Source organism: Balaenoptera borealis, assembly GCF_965194805.1.
Source record: "Balaenoptera borealis genome assembly, chromosome: 12".
NCBI classification, from domain to species: Eukaryota; Metazoa; Chordata; class Mammalia; order Artiodactyla; family Balaenopteridae; genus Balaenoptera; species Balaenoptera borealis.
In genome coordinates, this window is record NC_138869.1 from 80,238,591 (window position 1) to 80,258,140 (window position 19,550).

The 19,550-nt window shown below is 43.3% G+C and overlaps 1 protein-coding gene across 8 annotated transcripts in view; it reads right to left on the reverse strand.

Moving 5' to 3' along the window:
- Nucleotides 1-19,550, reverse strand: part of ADGRF5 (adhesion G protein-coupled receptor F5) — a 109,266-nt gene that overhangs the window by 36,818 nt on the left and 52,898 nt on the right. For all 8 annotated transcript variants that reach the window (XM_082347556.1, XM_082347558.1, XM_082347559.1 and 5 more), the window contains one exon: nucleotides 9,179-9,233. In XM_082347556.1, coding sequence (XP_082203682.1) covers nucleotides 9,179-9,233 — 55 coding nt within the window. The remainder of the gene's footprint in view (nucleotides 1-9,178; nucleotides 9,234-19,550) is intronic.

A 19,550-nucleotide genomic window follows, 5' to 3' on the forward strand; every position in this document is an offset into this window, starting at 1 on the left:
AGCTAATGACGGGGACATGTGGATGCCGGACACATCAGCCTTTAAGAATTTCTAATGAACTTTTTTAGAGAAAAAGAAGTTTGTTTACTGATCACCACCAAGCCCTCCCTTCATGATTCTTCCTGTCTATGACTCTTGCTATATTAGAGGAGAAAGGAAACAGATCTAGCTTGTATCAGCGCTGTGGTCTCTGGCCATTTGAGAACTTCACAGGCCAAGCTCAGGACTTGTCCATCCTCTCCATTCCCACACCCCTTTTGGTGTCCAAGGCCAAGGGTGACTGTGTGGAGAATGGACTCGAATGGGACGCGAATAGAAGCAGGGAGACCCAGCAGGGAGGCTTGGCAACCGTCTAGACAATAAAAGCCACGGTCCTGACTCACCAGAATGAGTCAGTATGTTTCTGACACCATTCAATGGTCACGCATGTATTTTGAGAGCTGAAGGATGCAAGCACGGCTTGAAGACCTCTGGGAAAAGTCATGTAGTTAATTCCCTTTGTTCTTAGCCTGTGTGCACAGCGTGGGCTCTTTGTTCTTACTCTGTATCTCTGGTGTCCAGCACATGCTAGGTACTCAACGACAGCAAAATTGGCAAATTGGAAATTAAAATGAAAGAGATCTTCAGCAGTTCATTGTTCTTCCAAATTGTCTCAAGACTGGTTGCCCGGCTGGCATTCTAGATGAGTCTGCCTCCCAATCGAGGCAAGCCAGACAATAGATCTATTGGAATGTTCCTGCATAATTACCACTATTACATCATGTCTGGGCTGTTGGTTGTAAGTTCTCAAGGGCAGGAACTGCTTCTTTCACTTCTCATGGCCTTACCCACTCCATCTGGCATGGAACCCAGCACATAATAAATTCACGTCCAATCAATTCTTGATAAACCTGCGATTTCTGAGTTGAGTCACAGATTCACCTTTCTGTCATGGCCAGAATCTTTGGCTCATTCCTGGTTGAAATATATAACTGGAGCAGAAGCCATGGGCTTGGTTAGTAGCTAATGAAGAACCTTCAAAAAATAGGAGAATTTTTAATACAGATGCCTTGAGAAGACAAGTTGTGGCTTATTTTGTCTTGTCAGTCAAATAAGGAAAAGATTAGTGAATACCTGCAAGACTTTTACTTTAAAATATAAGTAAAATCTGGAAGTATGATACATATATATATGTATATATATAAAACCATAACATTAAAATTCTATGTCTGTTTTCTAAAAAGACAAAGAATTTCCCCCATAATATCACAAGATTTGTTTTAAATATTCCAAGGATTATTTATGAGAAACACTAAAATGGAGTAAGTTTACCATGGGAAACTCCAACTGATAAATGTTTATTGTAGAAAATGGTAATATTTGTCCACTTACAGCTGTAAACTATGTTTGTCTAGGAGTTTGGTTTTACTTATCAACCTTGTTGAGAATTATTTCATTTTGGCATCCTTCAACTTGCTGTAATTAACTTGCTGTAAAAAATGTCTGGGCACATTTTCTTAAAATTAGGAATGCATCTTAAGGTATGTTTCCTCCTTATAAAAATGTATTTACAAGTAGAACACAGTGACTTTTAAAACCCAGTGCGGAATCTCAGCTTGCCACGATATTATGGCATTGCTTGAAATTTCCTGTTTTCTTTCTGATTTGCAAACGGTTCTGTGATGCAAACAAGCTTCCTGGAAGGACGGCTAATCTTAATCTGAGTGATCCTAACCCTAGACATAGTATGTGGCCTGCTGGGAACATTTGCAAGGAGGGCGGCTGCATGATATTTATAAGGTCTGTTTTAGAGCACATTCTTTTTCCTGAAAAGTAATGCAGCAATGTTTATACCCTCCGGAGGATTCAGAAGCTCCAGGATCCTCTTTGCTGTGGTCAGTCTACTCTCCTCCCAGGAATGAATGTAAACAGGATTTCCTGGACGGTAGCTGCTTTTGAGATGAGTGAGGTCAGTAACAATCCCGTAGCACCCACTCCATCACCTGCATTATTGCCTCCCAGGGTCTGACCCCAGCATGATTTCAATGCCTGCCTGAGGGCCGTCAGTATCACCCATCCCTGAGCCCACCTCTCTCTGCTCTTTACAGACGTAATTGGAGAATGAGCAGTGTGCCTGAAAAGCACATGGTGCTTCCTGGATGTCGTCATTCCCCACTGAAGCCAAGGTAGTTCTTCCGCTGAGATCCTACAAGGAGCTGAGCCAAAAGCTTAAAATACCACTAAGAGGACAGTTCCTGTGACTTTAGCGAGTTCTAGTCTATGGCATTTGTGCAGATATTAATTAAAGCACCAGCCTCTAAGACCCCCTTCCCCTCAGCCACCTTTTATGTGCTTGACAACTTCTAAGGGAGTTTCAGAATAACCCTCAGCCTGAGCACCAGTTTTCCATAGAGACTGGTAAGGATGGGGAACATTTAATGGAGAAAGAAATGTCTTCTTGAAAAATGGTCAATTCTTCAAAACAGGCTCAAAAACACCATAGTAACTCAGAAGGCTACAGGCTTGCCCTTGGAAATCATCTATTCCAGTGGTCCCCACTCCTGACTGGTGATTATCCACACGTAGGGATTCTACACACACAGATATTGTGGAACCTCAACCCAGGTGAGTCAAAGTAGAATCTTTATAAGTTAGTCCCAGAAATCTCTGCTTTTAGGCGTGAGAAGAATGATTCCCCCAAAGAGTAAATGACTTGCCCCAGCTCCTGCTGCTTGCTGGTGGTGCCCAGAACTTGGATCTCTGGACTTCTAGAATGGGGTTCTTTCCATTACCTCACTCTGACAGTGTGACTGATAGAATCATATCACCCCTAATGGTGCCATGTGTTCCTCAGGAAAAGAGAATAAAGGATGTTTTGGAGGTGGGGTGGGCATGCAGTAATTAATAACTTCAAAGATAGAGATAGCTTGGCTGGACCTACCAGGGACCACTGGCTTGGCCCTGAACCCAAAGCATCATGGTGTTACGGGCAAGCAGAACACAGAAACACCACTGGGCCTCCGGTCCCTGTAATGCCCAGGGAGAGCATCTGAGTTTAAGGGAAGAAGCCCAGACGCTCAGGATTAGTATGACTTGTGTAGGGTGGGGTCAGGGGCCCAAGATTTGGGGTCGAAAGGCCACGCCCTGTCCACCTCACCTCCTCCAAACCTGAGGACTTCAGAGCTTCGGAAAGTGATGCTGGTGGGCTTGCCCCAGGCTACAAGGGACCCAGGAGGAGCAGGACGGTTCCTCCCGCTCTGTGTAAGTGTGTATTTTAGAGGCCCTTCCATGCTTCTCTGCTGCCTCTGGACCACCTGATTCCAGACAGTTCAGTGTGTTCTCTTTGCCTCGGGCTCCTTCGCCCTGGTGTTGTTTGTCTGAGTTCTTCTGACTTACCGATGCCCCAGTGGAAGGTAACACATTCCAGGGATCATCAGTGTCACAGACGCAGGCCTATCCCTGGCCTGGGAGGCACAAACCAACCAGGATTTCCCCTCTCCTTTCCCATTAATCACTGCCCGCCACACTGCGCTTATCTTAAAGAGACATTTCTGGAAAGTTGGCCACAAACTGTGACAAGCAGTTCTGGGTCTTCATCACAGCTGTTTAAGCAAACAAGACTATTTTTGCCTGGCCACTCTCCTGGGAACTACGGCTTCTCAGAAGTCGGGGCCTAAGTCAATGTATAAATGAATCTCTCACCTGCAAGAGAGTGAAGCCTGCTGACATCACTCGGGAGAAATGAGGTTCGTATGGTTTTCTCTTGACCAAAGCGGCCCATGCGTCTTTATCACTGAAGATTTGGCTCTCGTTTCTCCCCCTTAGTCCTGTAGCAGGTAAATATTAAAAGCTACCTGCTCTGCTTTCTTCTTGACATGTTCTCGTAGGTACCAATTTGGCAGCATCTTCTGGATCTGCTGTACCTTTGTCAGCAGAGAGTCAAAGATCCTGTTCTCCCTTTAGGTTTTGAAAGGTTTGTTCACACAGAGGAAAACTGCCAGAACCCCAGGCTATGGTCTGGGGGGCAGGCATGGATGGGGGAGACGGAGGGCAGCACTGTGGCATAAAACAATGGGCTGTGAGGCCTGGAGAAAAGAATCAATTCTACTAGCTCATCGTACACCCAAATCATCAAAGTCAGCCCCATGTAAAGCGATGCTAGTGGCCCTCACTCAACAAATCTGCTCCGAGAATCACAGCTGCGTAAACTTCCTCTAAATGTGGTTAGAGAGAACGCAGTTTCCTTCTGCAATATATGCATAAGAAAAAGCCCCAGACCGTCATTAATCTCCTCGTATTCCCTCTGCCTGGAGCTCCCTCCTCCCTCCCTTCTTCTGTCCCATTTCTGCTCCTTCTTTCATGCCTCAACCTCAATCAATTCTCTCCTGGTCACTCTCTGAGTCTATGCGTGTTCAGTGACCTGAGGACTCACAGAATCAAGGCATCGTGAAGTTGTTTGAGTATTTTAAAGATCACCTTTAACCACTCATCAGATGCCACGATGCCCTCTATAAACACTCCTGCTAGGTGCTTATTCAGATTGGCTTAAATACCTTGCATGACATGAAACTCACCTCCATATAAGACGGTCCAACCCACCTTTAGTTAGTTCTGTTAGAAACTTACATTTAGCCCAGACCTATCTCTCTGTAGCTCCTACCATTTTCTAGGCAGTAGCTTTGCCTTTTTCAGGCTCCCAGTATGGGGTGACTCTGCTTTGGATCTTACAGACTTTGAATTTAACTTATGATGCGTGCATATCCTATCCTTACAACCAGATTAAAAGTTGATAGCAGCAGTCAGCATGTTTTACGTTTTTTGTGCCCAATAGGTGCTTAATAAATGTATACTAATTAAATATTAAAAACCCTTCTTTGCTGAAAAAAAAAAAAAAAATCATGGCACGGAATCTCACAGGCAAGATCCAGAAAGTCATGTTGAAAACTCTGACTCTTAACTATGAGCTAGGACTTGGAGCCAGAGAGAACTGGGGTAAATGCCCTCTCACCTGGGAGGCTACTGAACCCCAGTGAGCCAAGCTTTGCTCATCTGTAAATTAGGAGCACTATTTTCTCTGCAGAATTTGTTGTTAAGGAGTCGGGGTATGAAGACCCCTAGCAAATTGCCTGGCATAGAATAGCCATTCTGAAACAGCGTGTAGAAATAATAATACTGATCATAATAAGTGAAAGGATTATCATCTATGCAGCTGTCTGCTGGTAGGTCAACTAAACCTAATTCTCTTCCAATCAGGTCTCACTTTTGAGATAGGTAAGCAAAGAAAATCCCCACCAGGCAGAGAGCACCAGCCTTCTCTTCTCACTTTGCCACCACTACTGCCTGCTCAGAGCACGAAATGCCACATGTTATCATAAGAAAGATTAAAGCCAGGAAAATCCCCAAATCTGTTCCTCAACCTGGTGAATGCACAGCATTTCCTGAACACAGATCAAAAAGAGACAGCACACCCGGCCGGGCTGCAGGTCTGCAGAAAGGTCAGGATTTCCGAGCTGGCAGCTGGCAGCCCAGTCTGGTAGGAACCTTGCTCTCACTGAATCTGTGAAGATGTAAGTGCCTCCAGCTCGGGCTTAGGACATCCTGGGTCTCCCTTTCTCCTACCAGCCATTCCTTTTGAAACCAAAGAAGAACCAGTGGGGACTCTTCAGCCCAGGACCCAAGACACGTTCCCAGTTAAGCTCAGAAATCTGACCTGGGTAACTTCATAATTGATGCTGAGGACACATTTGCGTTACTTCCAACCTAAGAAGCCTCTTTTTAAAAAAAAAAAGACTTTAAAATCAGTCCATCCGGCACTTTATTTATTTTTGGCCGCACCATGCAGCATGCAGGATCTTAATTCCCCAACCAGGGATCGAACCCGTGCCCCCTGCAGTGGAAGCACGGAGCCTTAACCACTGGACCCCCAGGGAATTCCCAAGAAACTTCTGCTTTCAGTCCCCTGTGAAGATTGCCCTTAAGACTAAATTTCCCGCTGACTGTTGTACTTCCAAAATAAGATTTTCATTCCAGCTCCGGCTTCTACCTGTGGCCTCCACCTCCCCAGTCACCCGGGTCTGTGCACCCCCAAGTATCATATAGATCATCCCTCCCTGTCACCCCCATGTCAAGTCTGTCCCCAAGTCCTTTTGACCCAGTTCTCAAAATGTCCCTCACAAGCGTTCGCCATGTTCCTTTCCTAACGTCATTCCAGGTACCAGGACCGATGACGGTCCACACTGCTGAGGGTCCTTGCTGGTCTCCCGGCACTAACCTCTTCATCTAATTCCTTCAGCCGTAACCATCTGGCAAATTTTCACTTCAGATGGCTTCCACCAATGCCTCCTCTGTGCCAGCCTCTCGGCTGGTCTAGAATCCACTTCCTGGTGGAATCAGGACAGAATTCTGGAGGCTTTGATGGATGCTTAATTCCCTCTGCTCCCCAATAGCCACTAACAAGCAGGTTCATACTCTTCTTGCCTCTGGCCTCCGAGTTTTTGGTGAAGGTTTCTCTGCCCCCACAGAGTTTTGAAATAGTTTTCCTAAAATGCTAATATTGTGGCATTCAACCTCCTGCCTTCAGTAGTTCTACAAAACCTTCTCTGTACCAGGGATATTTCAGGCTCTGTCAAATGCAATATTTTTATAAATCAATCAATTAAATTTGTTTTTAATTTTAAAAACCATTAAAACAAATAAAAACATCAAATACCCACCCCAGATAACTATATTAACATTTAAAAAAATAAGTACATAATATTATTTAATCCTCTCAACAACCTTATACAGTAAAAATATATTTGTATATTTGTATGTATGTATATATATGTGTGTGTGTTTGGATGTGTGTGATATATTTGTGATACGTAATATGTGGTAGAGGAAGAAGTCCATAGCTCTGAGAATAGATGTGAGTATTGATCCTACCTTTAAAGGATCAAACTTTAAAGCTCTAAAGAGTTGGTCCAGTGCCTCAAAAGGAAGTTCCTTTTGAGAATTCTCTTTCTCTTGGAAACTTTGTTTGTCCCTTTCTGGCATGAAGGCTCCAGAACACAGACACTTCTGTGTGGTATCTGCTGAATGTAACCCTCCTATTGCTTGCTTTCCTAGTTTTCCTGGAGAGCGATGCTCTTAATTTCAACTTATATTCTGAGTATCTGCGGCCTAGTGCCTGGGCCTTTCCATGACCAGTTCTTACTCCAGTGATTTTGTACAAGTACCAAGGCCAATCCTTCTTCTGCAGATGATGGGTTGAGTCATTAACACTTCCAAAGTGACCCTCGAGGCCCAAACCATGTATAAAAAATGGAAAACATGTTTTCATGGTGATTTATCATCATCGTGACTGTTTTTAATGAAAGCACGTCTGGAAAAATTTTGGAATGTCAAATCCTTAGAAGTGGAAGTGGTTTCCTCTCTGAGGGCTAACCTCTCATGCTGTCACCAAAGATCATAAATAGCTAGGCCAGGAAGTGCAGAAAGATGTTATTTTTCCAGGTGTAGGTCACCAACTGGTCCTGAGGCAGGTGGCAGCCTGAGCCCTAGAAGAAGCTGGCAGAACCTGGAGCTGGAACTTAAGTGGTTTGATTTTAAGAAGAAAAGTCTTTCAAAATACTGAGTGGGGACATCTCTGGTCCTGTTCCTGTCATGGGGGTGGGAGGGTTCAAGGGGTTTTCAGGGAGGGGGTAGAGGTGATAATGTTTGTTTTAAAGCAAAGGAAGTACAGTCTGTGCTGTAGATCACTTTAGGGAAGGAGAGGAGGGCAAGTGAGGATCCCATAGGGATATAAAACAGGGTTAAAATAGAAAAAATAAGGGAAGGAAGGGAAGGAGAGAGGACCAATGGTATGAACTTGCGGTGAGCATTTCAAAAGCTTAATACAATATGGTTGAATTCTCATTTCACGCACGGGGCTGCAGGCGGATCTTGTTATGGCCCTGTAAAGGGCTCTACCTGACGCCTTTATCCTGCCCTCGGGGCAAGCCTGCTCCCTCTGGCAGCCTAAAGTCTCTTTTAGACCACCAGACTGAACAGACCAAGTCCCAACATGCCTGGAAAAGGATTCAGTCCCAATGTTACAAGTGAAGAAGTTTCTAGAAGGTTGGTCCAGCCACGAAGCCAGCAGACTCTTAGCAAAAAGGAACATATCCTCTGAACTCACACAGGGGCAGCTATGACAGAGACTCTTTATTTGTTCACTCATCTTTAGGGACACTGGGCTACACGCCAGGCTGCAGAGAGGAAGAGGGTTCAAGGGAGCTCGTGTCTCCTGGGAGTGGCAAACAGGAAGCAAAAGAATTACAATGCATTGGGATAAATGTTGGGCTATGAGGATGTATTGTGGGTAATGGGAACCCAGGAGAACAGCCCTTCCCTGTCTGGGGAATTGATGGAAGACCTTCCAGGGCAGGAGCCCATGGGAATTGAGTCCCCCAGACAAGCAAAGGGGGGGGGTGGGTGGGATACTGACTCTGTGAAAAGCAGCAGAAGGAGAGTGAGTGGGTAAAGCACATAGGGTCCAGTGAGCGGATAATCAGATTTTATCTCCAAGGCAATTGGCAGCCCTTGAAGGATTTTCTGCAGGGAAATGAGAAAATCAGCTTGATGCTTTTGCAAGGTTGCGGTGGTGGAAGAAGGAGCTGGTCCTTGGAAAATGCAGCCTCCAGATGTACCCACCTGCTCATGGTCCCACACGAGGGAGGGGACACTGAGGACCGGCATGCAGGTGCTCACAGCTCACAGCCCAACCCTCCAAAGGGCAGAGCCCTGTGTTTTCCAGACAGCTTCTTTGGAATTCAGTGGCAGAAAAGGACTTGGGTCTAGCGATTCAATTGATCCACAAAATAAAGTGCTGAGTGAGAGGAGACAAGGTTAAAAGAAAAGAAAAAAGGCAAGGCTGCTGGGCTGAGAAGAGAGAAGCAGGCTTTTTGGTGGTGGCGGAGGGCAGCTGAAGGAAGGGGCCTCGGGGAAATCTTCAGGCTCTGAGGAGAGGTGATGGGAGAGGACACGAGCCTTGAATGTGCTGATAAGATCCCTTTAATGTCATTTGATAGAGAATGGAGTTCCTTTGCAGTTACTTCTAGAAACCGAACCCTGAGATGCTCAGAGACTGAATTATGTGGATCCCAGTGTTTCAAAAAGTTACAACAAATGTCATTTGATGGGATTTACTAGAAAAATGGCCAAGCAAAGGGTTACATACCAGCTCGTTTTTGCCTTACTGGGTCCTCCCCTGCTAGTTCGTGTTCACGGAGAAGCTGAAAGAACATTTTAGAAAATAGTCAGTGAATGTTAGAGACGTCTTTTCGCGATGGTTCTCTGTTCTCGTGCCCCGGGATGTTCAGGCTGAGGGTAGGGCTGCAGATTCTGGGTCAGCACCTTGTGCCCCGAGGATGGCGGGCAACCGGTGATTGAAGGGTCGGGGAAATGAAATGGATTCGTCTCTGTGGTATGATCTGGGCATCGACTTTTTATAGACCAGTCTCTAGATGCAGGAGCGGAAGAAATCAGCCTATCTGAGTTTCTCAGAGTTCCTGCAGCCTGAGGCTTGTCAAGAAATATAAATGGTGCTGTCCTCCACTGTACTGAGACATGAACCCTGAGTCATTCGCAGGACCTTTTAGACGAGTCTCACGACCTCTCCTCCACACTCAGCCTGTCCCCATCCCAATATTTCTGCAACATTAGGGCTGTTTAGATTGTGCACACTTAGAAATTATTTTCTCCTCCTCTGGCCCTTTTTCTCCTAGATGGTTCGATGGTTGCCTTCTGAGGCGGGGGCTTTGAGAGCCAGCTCTAGAGCCAGAATGCCTGGGTACAGGCCCTTACTAGCTACGCGACCTTGAGGAAGTTACTTGTCCTCTCTGAGCCTCAGTTTTCTTTTCTGTAAAATGGAATAATAATAGTGCTGACCTGATAGAATTGTTATGAGAAATAAGCCAACCACAACGTGGAACATAGTAAACTCTTAATAAATGTTAGTTAGATCATATGGTACAATAATTAAGCATAAGGACTCTGCAGAAATTGAATTCAAATCCTAACTCTGCCATAAAATGGCTGTGTGACCTTGGGCAAGTTACTTAACCTCTCAGTGCCTCAGTACTCACATAAAGTAAAGGGATAAAAATAGCTTACCTCATGAGGTTGTTGTGAGGATCAAATGATTAATCAATGTAAAACACTAGAATAGTTTTGGTGACAGAGTAAGTGCTATTCTGGGACAGGGCATCACGCTGTTCTGGGGGCACCATTCACATGGACCCCCCCTATTTGCATACTGCTACTTGCTTCATCTCCATAAAGCTCATCTACTGTCATCATGTGGCTTCTTTGTTTAAGAACTGACATTGATTGGCTTTGCTGCTGAGTTCACTGCCAGCTCCGTAGCTTATAACCTTACCTTGACCTGATATGGGGCTCCTAGCTCATCCCTGCCTCCAAGTGAATTTTCCTGTGATGTGTTTCCCAATCCAAACTTCCTTAAGTCTCAGTAGAAGAGCCAAATAACCCCTGCCCTCCAGGGTGTGTGCTTTACCATGAACCCCACACACCAATGAACACCACCCGAGAGACAGCTCGCTCTGCCATCTGTGGTCTCTATCATTTTTTCCTAGTTATCTCACATCATAATGATAACAAAAATAATAATTCCTAAGACTTCTTCAACACCCTGTGCCAGGCACTGTTAAGAACTTGGAGTGTGCTTATTTATTTAATCCTCATGACAATCTAAGGCGTAGATACCGTTATTATCTGCATTTCACGGATGAGAAAACACAGGCGCAGAGAGGTCAAATAACTTGCCTAAGGTCACACAGCCTTGAAATGGCAGAATCAGGACTCAAACCCAGCTAGCCTGCATCCTAAGTTTGCGCTTATCCACGTAGGCATCGCATTGTCTTATCAGGAGATACCCCGGCAACTGTGGGGGAACTGGGTTCCTCTCGATGACCCGGTATCTCTTAACTAGTGCCTTTTCTCTTTCTTTCTCTGTTGTCTCCTCCACCCCCTCCTTCTTTTTCAACGACTAGTATTCACGTCCACAGGAACTGTGGAGGGACCTGAGAGTTCACAAATGTTCTTGAAGAAATGAACAGAGGAATGATGGCTGACGATTAGAATTTCCAAAGCCCAGGGTGCTGCTTCGTTGGCAGTGAGGTTATTTCAGGTCTACCGAAATGTGCAGAAGCCAAGAAATAACAGAGGCAATGTATGGGGCTGGTTCCTGCGCGGCTTGCCCTAGAGGCTTCTCTGGCTCTGTGCCTGGGCAGAAGGAAAGGTTCTTCCGCTGCCTTGCTGCCTCCGTCCTCCCTGGGGCTTGGGCGTGGGGAAGGGGAGCCACCAGGGAGCTTTCTCTGTCCACTCTTCATGGCTTGCTGCTGGGGAACTCAGCCCAGGAGAAGGTGACTACTGGTGGTCACCTTTGGGACGCTCTCCCAAGCTGAGATTTCATTTCTCCCATTTTCCAGGGGTGCTAAAAAATTAAGGACTTGCTGCCGGCGGTTGTGGGTTAAAATCAAGGTACATTTCAATCCTCTCGTGCAGAGCATTTCAAATCTTTGTGAGCATTAAGGATCACCTCCCTCCCTCCCCTAATCCGACTTAGCAGGTCTAGAATCGGGTGAAGAAAACTGCTTTTTTAGGGGCTTCCCTGGTGGCGCAGTGGTTAAGAATCCACCTGCCAATGCAGGAGACACAGGTTCGAGCCCTGGTCCGGGAAGATCCCACATGCCACAGAACAACGAAGCCCGTGCACCACAACTACTGAGCCTGAGCTCTAGAGCCCACGGGCCACAACTACTGAGCCCGCGTGCTACGACTGAAGCCCCCTCGCCTGGAGCCCGTGCTCTGCAATAAGAAGCCCGTGCACTGCAACGAAGAGTAGCCCCCACTCGCCACAACTAGAGAAAGCCCGCGAGCAGCAACGAAGACCCAACGCAGCCAAAAATAAATACATAAATTATTTAATTTTTAAAAAACTACCATACGGTCCATTTGATGGATAAATGGATCAACAAAGTAGGATATACATAGAATGGATCCATATTCAGACTTAAGAAAGGAAAGAAATTGTGATGCATACTACAACATAGATATATTTTTAGGACATTATTCTAAGTGAAATAAGGCAGTCATGAAAAGACAAATACTGTATGATTCCACTTGTATGAGGTACTTGGAGTAGCCAAAATCACGGAGACAGAAAGTAGAACAGTGAGTTCCAGGAACTAGGGGGTGCAGAGCTAGGGAGGTATTGTTTACTGGATACAGAGTTTCAGTTTTGCAAGATGGTTCTGCAGATTGGCTGCACAAAAAAGTGAATATATTTAACACTACTGAACTATACGCTTAAAAATGGTGACGATGGTAAATTTTGTATTTACCACAGTTTTTTTTAAAAGCTCATCACCCCATGTTGCTTTTAAAATGGTAGAAGTGGGAGCTGAGTGGCAGCTTAGGGCAGCATGAGCTGATAAGGCAGGTTCAAGGGCACCTCTCCAAAGGAGGTCTTCAGCCTCTAGGCTGGATGAAGATATTATATCTTGAAGGCAGATCTAGGGGGGACAATTGGGGCCTTTTGGCATGGTGGTGGGAGCTTTCAGGAAGACAAATTTAAAGTTCCACCCGCAGTCCTGGGAGGCCTATCCCCTGATCAGCCTGGGCCACGAGGCAGATGGAGGGGCTTTGTTAAGGATGCTGTGATGAGGGCCGAGCTGGCCCAGTGGGAGGGCACTGCTGCAGCTAGGAACACTGGGAAACTCTGGAACAGAGGTAAGGCTGACCCCATTGCTGAGATCACTTCAGGCTCCGGCTTTCTCCCCACATGCTTGGGGTAAGTAGAGCTCTGTACTGACCGTGCAAACTCACAGGAAAAGTAATGTTTCCCTCCTCTATTTATAAGAGCAAGCTGCTGCATATGATTGCATGGGCTGTATCTTGCATATCAGAGTTTGGAAGAAGACATACAAAGTATACCTCCCAAGAGAAATAAAAAAGACAAAACCTAGGTCCAAATAAAGAAAGACACAAAAACAGAAGAGAGGAAGGAAATGCATAAACTCATAAAACAACATCCTGAAAGTAAGAGCAAGCATTTTAAATATGACATCAAATGTGAATAAATTATACTCCCCAAATCACAGTCAGATTAAAAAAAAAAGAACCTCAAACATTCCTTGTTTATAAGAGAACCAGTAAAACAAAGGAATATACTGAAAGCTAAACAAAAAATAAAGAACAAAGATCAGGCAAACACAAATAAAAAACAGAACTGACCATTGGAATATAAGACAAAGAATTAAAATTGAAAAGTACCAAGCAGGGCAAAAAGAGACATTTTATCATGGTAAACTCTACCAGCGAAGCTCTAAAAATAGTGACAGACTGGATAAAGTAGCACTAAAGTATTTTAAAAAGTCAGTAGAAAAAAATACTATTACAAGAGGAGAAATCATAATAGCAAACACCGATAGAGCCTTTTTAAAAATGTATCAGGCACAGGGAGTTTACTGGGTCAGTGGATGGAGGGCGGTCAGGACTCATATTTCTTTTCTTTTTTTCCGAATGCCTGTTGGAGAAAATCTCATGTAACCTGTGTGAGTCAGTCGTGAGTGTTTCTGCTTCTGGAAGAATACGTCTGTGACTATATTCGAGTGTATCAGATAAAGGGACCCTGCATTTTACCCTCTCCAGAAAATAAACTTCCAGACTCCTGCCAGAGTGGAGGAAGGGCAGCTTGCCCAAGTACATGGCATGCGAGAGGGGATATAGGGACCCAACCACTTTTCCCACATCCTTCAACCGGTCTCCTTGTATCAGCATTCTCTTCATGCCCCACTTTCAGACGGGTTTCATCAATTCTTGGACTTTTTTTTTTTTTTAATATTTATTTATTTATTTTTGGCTGTGTTGGGTCTTCGTTTCTGTGCGAGGGCTTTCTCTAGTTGTGGCAAGTGGGGGCCACTCTTCATCGCGGTGCGCGGACCTCTCACTCTTCATTGCGGTGCACGGGCCTCTCACTATTGTGGCCTCTCTTGTTGTGGAGCACAGGCTCCAGACACGCAGGCTCAGTAGTTATGGCTCGCTCAGTAGTTGTGGCTCACGGGCCTAGTTGCTCCACGGCATGTGGGATCTTCCCAGACCAGGGCTTGAACCCGTGTCCCCTGCATTGGCAGGCAGATTCTCAACCACTGCGCCACCAGGGAAGCCCAATTCTTGGACATTTTGATGAATATTAAGCTAGCTTTCTCCACTGTTGGCTTAAGATTCAGCTTTCTTGAGTTTTCCAATCTGATTGCCAGTTGACTACTTGTCTTCTTGTCTCCAAAATTCTGTTTGATAATTTCCTTTTCTGCTCCATCATTATACTTTTACTTTTATTGATGCTGCATCAGATTTTAAGAGGAGTGTGTTCAACATTATTTTGTTGACCAAGCATATTCCTGGCTCTGCTCACTGCTACTGAAAAGATTTACCACAAAAAAAAAAACTATATTATCGGGACTACGGGAGGCCTCACACCAAAGAGTACTTCCCAGAACTTCTGCTGCCAGTGTCATTGTCCCCGCAGTGAGCCACAGCCATGCCCCGCCTCTGCAGGAGACCCTCCAACACTAGCAGCTGTGTGACTGGCTGAATCACAGATGGGAAGTAGAGCTGTGGGAAATCAGAAGAATTAAAAACTGTGTGGCTGACAGGGTCTTGGTGCTCCGGCCAGATGTCAGGCCTGAGCCTCTGAGGTGGGAGAGCTGAGCTCAGGACATTGGTCCACCAGAGACCTCCCGGCCCCACGTAATATTAATTGTTGAAAGCTCTCCCAGAGACCTCCGTCTCAACGCTAAGACCCAGCTCCAATCAACGACCAGCAAGCTCCAGTGCTGGACTCCCCATGCCAAACAACTAGCAAGACAGGAACACAACCCCACCCATTAGCAGAGAGGCTGCCTAAAATCATACTAAGTTCCCAAACACCCCAAAACACACCACCGGACATGGTCCTGCCCACCAGAAAGACAGGATCCAGCCTCATCCACCAGAACACAGGCACAAGTCCCCTCCACCAGGAAGCCTACACAAGCCACTGAACCAACCTTAGCCACTGGAGGCAGACACCAAAAACAACGGGAACTACTAACGTGCAGCCTGCGAAAAGGAGACCCCAAACACAGTAAGTTAAGCAAAATGAGAAGACAGAAAAACACACAGCAGATGAAGGAGTAGGGTCAAAACACACCAGACCTAACAAATGAAGAGGAAATAGGTAGTCTACCTGAAAAAGAATCCAGAGTAATGATAGTAAAGATGATCCAAAATCTTAGAAATAGAATGGAGAAAATACAAGAAACGTGTAACAAAGACCTAGAAGAACTAAAGAGCAAACAAACAATGATGAAAAACACAGTAAATGAAATTAAAAATTCTCTAGAAGGAATCAATAGCAGAATAACTGAGGCAGAAGAACGGATAAGGGACCTGGAAGATAAAATAGTGGAAATAACTACCGCAGAGCAGAATAAAGAAAAAAAAATGAAAAGAATTGAGGACAGTCTCAGAGACCCCTGGGACAACATTAAACGCACCAACATTTGAATTACGTTGGAGTCTCAGAAGAAGAAGAGAAAAAGAAAGGAACTGAGAAAATATTTGAAGAGATTATAGTTGAAAACTTCCCTAATACAGGAAAGGAAATAATCAAGTCCAGGAAACTCAGAGAGTCCCATACAGGATAAATCCAAGGAGAAACACTCCAAGACACATATTAATCAAACTATCAAAAATTAAGTACAAGGAAAAATATTAAAAAGCAGCAAGGGAAAAGCAACAAATAACATACAAGGGAATCCCCATAAAGTTAACAGCTGACCTTTCAGCATAAACTCTGCAAGCCAGAAGGGACTGGCAGGACATATTTAAAGTGATGAAAGGGAGAAACCTACAACCAAGATTACTCTACTCAGCAAGGATCTCATTCAGATTTGATGGATAAATTAAAATCTTTACAGACAAGCAAAAGCTAAGAGAATTCAGCACCACCAAACCAGCTTTATAACAACTGCTAAAGGAACTTCTCTAGGCAGGAAATACAAGAGGAGGAAAAGACCTACAATAACAAACACAAAACAATTAAGAAAATGGTAATAGGAACATACATATCGATAATTACCTTAAATGTATATGGATTAAATGCTCCAACCAAAAGACGTAGACTGGCTGAATGGATACAAAAACAAGACCCGCATATATGCTGTCTACAAGAGACCCACTTCAGACCTAGGGATGCATACAGACTGAAAGCAAGGGGGCGGAAAAAGATATTCCATGCAAATGGAAATCAAAACTAAGCTGGAGTAGCAATTCTCATATCAGACAGAATAGACTTTAAAATAAAGACTATTACAAGAGACAAAGAAGGACATTACATAATGATCAAGGGATCAATCCAAGAAGAAGATATAACAATTGTAAATATTTATGCACCCAACAGAGGAGCACCTCAATACATAAAGCAAATGCTAACAGCCATAAAAGGGGAAACTGACAGAAACACAATAATAGTAGGAGACTTTAACACCCCACTTTACCAATGGACAGATCATCCAAAATGAAAATAAATAAGGAAACACAAGCTTTAAATGACACATTAAACAAGATGGACTTAACTGATATTTATAGGACATTCCATCCAAAAACAACAGAATACACTTTCTTCTCAAGTGTTCATGGAACATTCTCCAGGATAGATCATATCTTGGGTCACAAATCAAGCCTTGGTAAATTTAAGAAAATTGAAATTGTATCAAGTATCTTCTCTGACCACAACGCTATGAGACTAGATATCAATTCAGGGAAAAAAACTGTAAAAAATACAAACCCATGGAGGCTAAACAATATGTTATGAAATAACCAAGAGATCAATGAAGAAATCAAAGAGGAAATCAAAAAGTACCTAGAAACAAATGACAATGAAAACACGACGACCCAAAACCTATGGGATGCATCAAAAGCAGTTCTAAGAGGGAAGTTTATAGCATTACAATCCTACCTCAAGAAACAAGAAACATCTCAAATAAACAACGTAACATTACAACTAAAGCAATTAGAGAAAAAAGAACAACAACAAAAAAAACCCCAAAGTTAGCAGAAGGAAAGAAATCATACAGATCAGAGCAGAAATAAATGAAATAGAAACAAAGAAAACAATAGCAAAGATCAATAAAACTAAAAGCTGGTTCTTTGAGAAGATAAACAAAATTGATAAACCATTAGCCAGACTCATCAAGAAAAAAAGGGAGGACTCAAATCAATAGAATTAGAAATGAAAAAGGAGAAGTAACAACTGACACTGTAGAAATACAAAGGATCATGAGAGATTACTGCAAGCAACTATATGCCAATAAAATGGACAACCTGGAAGAAATGGACAAATTCTTAGAAAAGCACAACCTTCCGAGACTGAACCAGAAAGAAATAGAAAATATAAACAGACCAATCACAAGCAATGAAATTGAGACTGTGATTAAAAATCTTCCAACAAACAAAAGTCCAGGACCAGATGGCTTCACAGGTGAATTCTATCAAACATTTAGAGAAGAGCTAACACCTATCCTTTTCTAACTCTTCCAAAATATAGCAGAGGGAGGAACACTCCCAAACTCATTCTACGAGGCCACCATCACCCTGACACCAAAACCAGACAAAGATGTCACAAAGAAAGAAAACTACAGGCCAATATCACTGATCAACACAGATGCAAAAATCCTCAACAAAATACTGGTGAACAGAATCCAACAGCACATAAAAAGGATCATACACCATGATCAAGTGGGGTTTATCCCAGGAATGCAGGGATTCTTCAATATACGCAAATCAATCAATGTGATACACCATATTAACAAATTGAAGGAGAAAAACCATATGATCATCTCAATAGATGCAGAAAAAGCTTTCGACAAAATTCAACACCCATTTATGATAAAAACTCTCCAGAAAGTAGGCATAGAGGGAACTTACCTTAACATAATAAGGGCCATAAATGACAAACGCACAGCCAACATCACTCTCAATGGTGAAAAACTGAAATCATTTGCACTAAGATCAGGAAGAAGACAAGGTCGCCCACTCTCACCACTATTATTCAACATACTTTTGGAAGTTTTAGCCACAGCAATCAGAGCACAAAAAGAAATAAAAGGAATACAAATTGGAAAAGAAGAAGTAAAACTGTCACTGTTTGCAGATGACATGATACTAGACATAGAGAATTCTAAAGATGTTACCAGAAAACTACTAGAGCTAATCAATGAATCTGGTAAAGTAGTAGGATACAAAATTAATGCACAGAAATCTCTTGCATTTCTATACACTAATGATGAAAAATCTGAAAGAGAAATTAAGGAAACACATCCATTTACCATTGCAACAAAAAGAATAAAATACCTAGGAATAAACCTACCTAAGGAGACAGAAGACCTTTATGCAGAAAACTATAAGACACTGATGAAAGAAATTAAAGATGATACAAACAGATGGAGAGATGTACCATGTTCTTGGATTGGAAGAATCAACATTGTGAAAATGACTCTACTACCCAAAGCAATCTACAGATTCAATGCAATCCCTATCAAACTACCAATGGCATTTTTCACAAAACTAGAACAAAACATTTCACAATTTGTATGGAAACCCAAAAGACCCCGAATAGCCAAAGCAATCTTGAGAAGGAAAAACAGAGCTGGAGGAATCAGGCTCCCTGACTTCAGACTATACTACAAAGCTACAGTAATCCAGATAGTATGGTACTGGCACAAAAACAGAAATATAGATCAATGGAACAGGATAGAAAGCCCAGAGATAAACCCACGCACCTATGGTCACCTTATCTTTGATAAAGGAGGCAAGAATACACAATGGAGAAAAGACAGTCTCTTCAATAAGTGGTGCTAGGAAAAATGGACAGCTACATGTAAAAGAATGAAATTAGAACACTTCTTAACACCATACACAAAAATAAACTCAAAATGGATTAGAGACCTAAATGTAAGACCAGACACTATAAAACTCTTAGAGGAAAACATAGGCAGAACACTCTATGACATAAATCACAGCAAGATCCTTTTTGATCCACCTCCTAGAGAAATGGAAATAAAAACAAAAATAAACAAATGGGACCTAATGAAACTTAAAAGCTTTGGCACAGCAAAGGAAACCATAAACCAGACGAAAAGACAACCCTCAGAATGGGAGAAAACATTTGAAAATGAAGTAACTGACAAAGGGTTAGTCTCCAAAATATACAAGCAGCTCATGCAGCTCAATATCACAAAAACAAACAACCCAGCCTGAAAATGGGCAGAAGACCTAAATAGACGTTTCTCCAAAGAAGATATACAGATCACCAACAAACACGTGAAAGGATGCTCAACATCACTAATCATTAGAGAAATGCAAATCAAAATTACAATGAGGTATCACCTCACACCGGTCAGAATGGCCATCATCAAAAAATCTACAAACAATAAATGCTGGAGAGGGTGTGGAGAAAAGAGAACCCTCTTGCACTGCTGATAGGAATG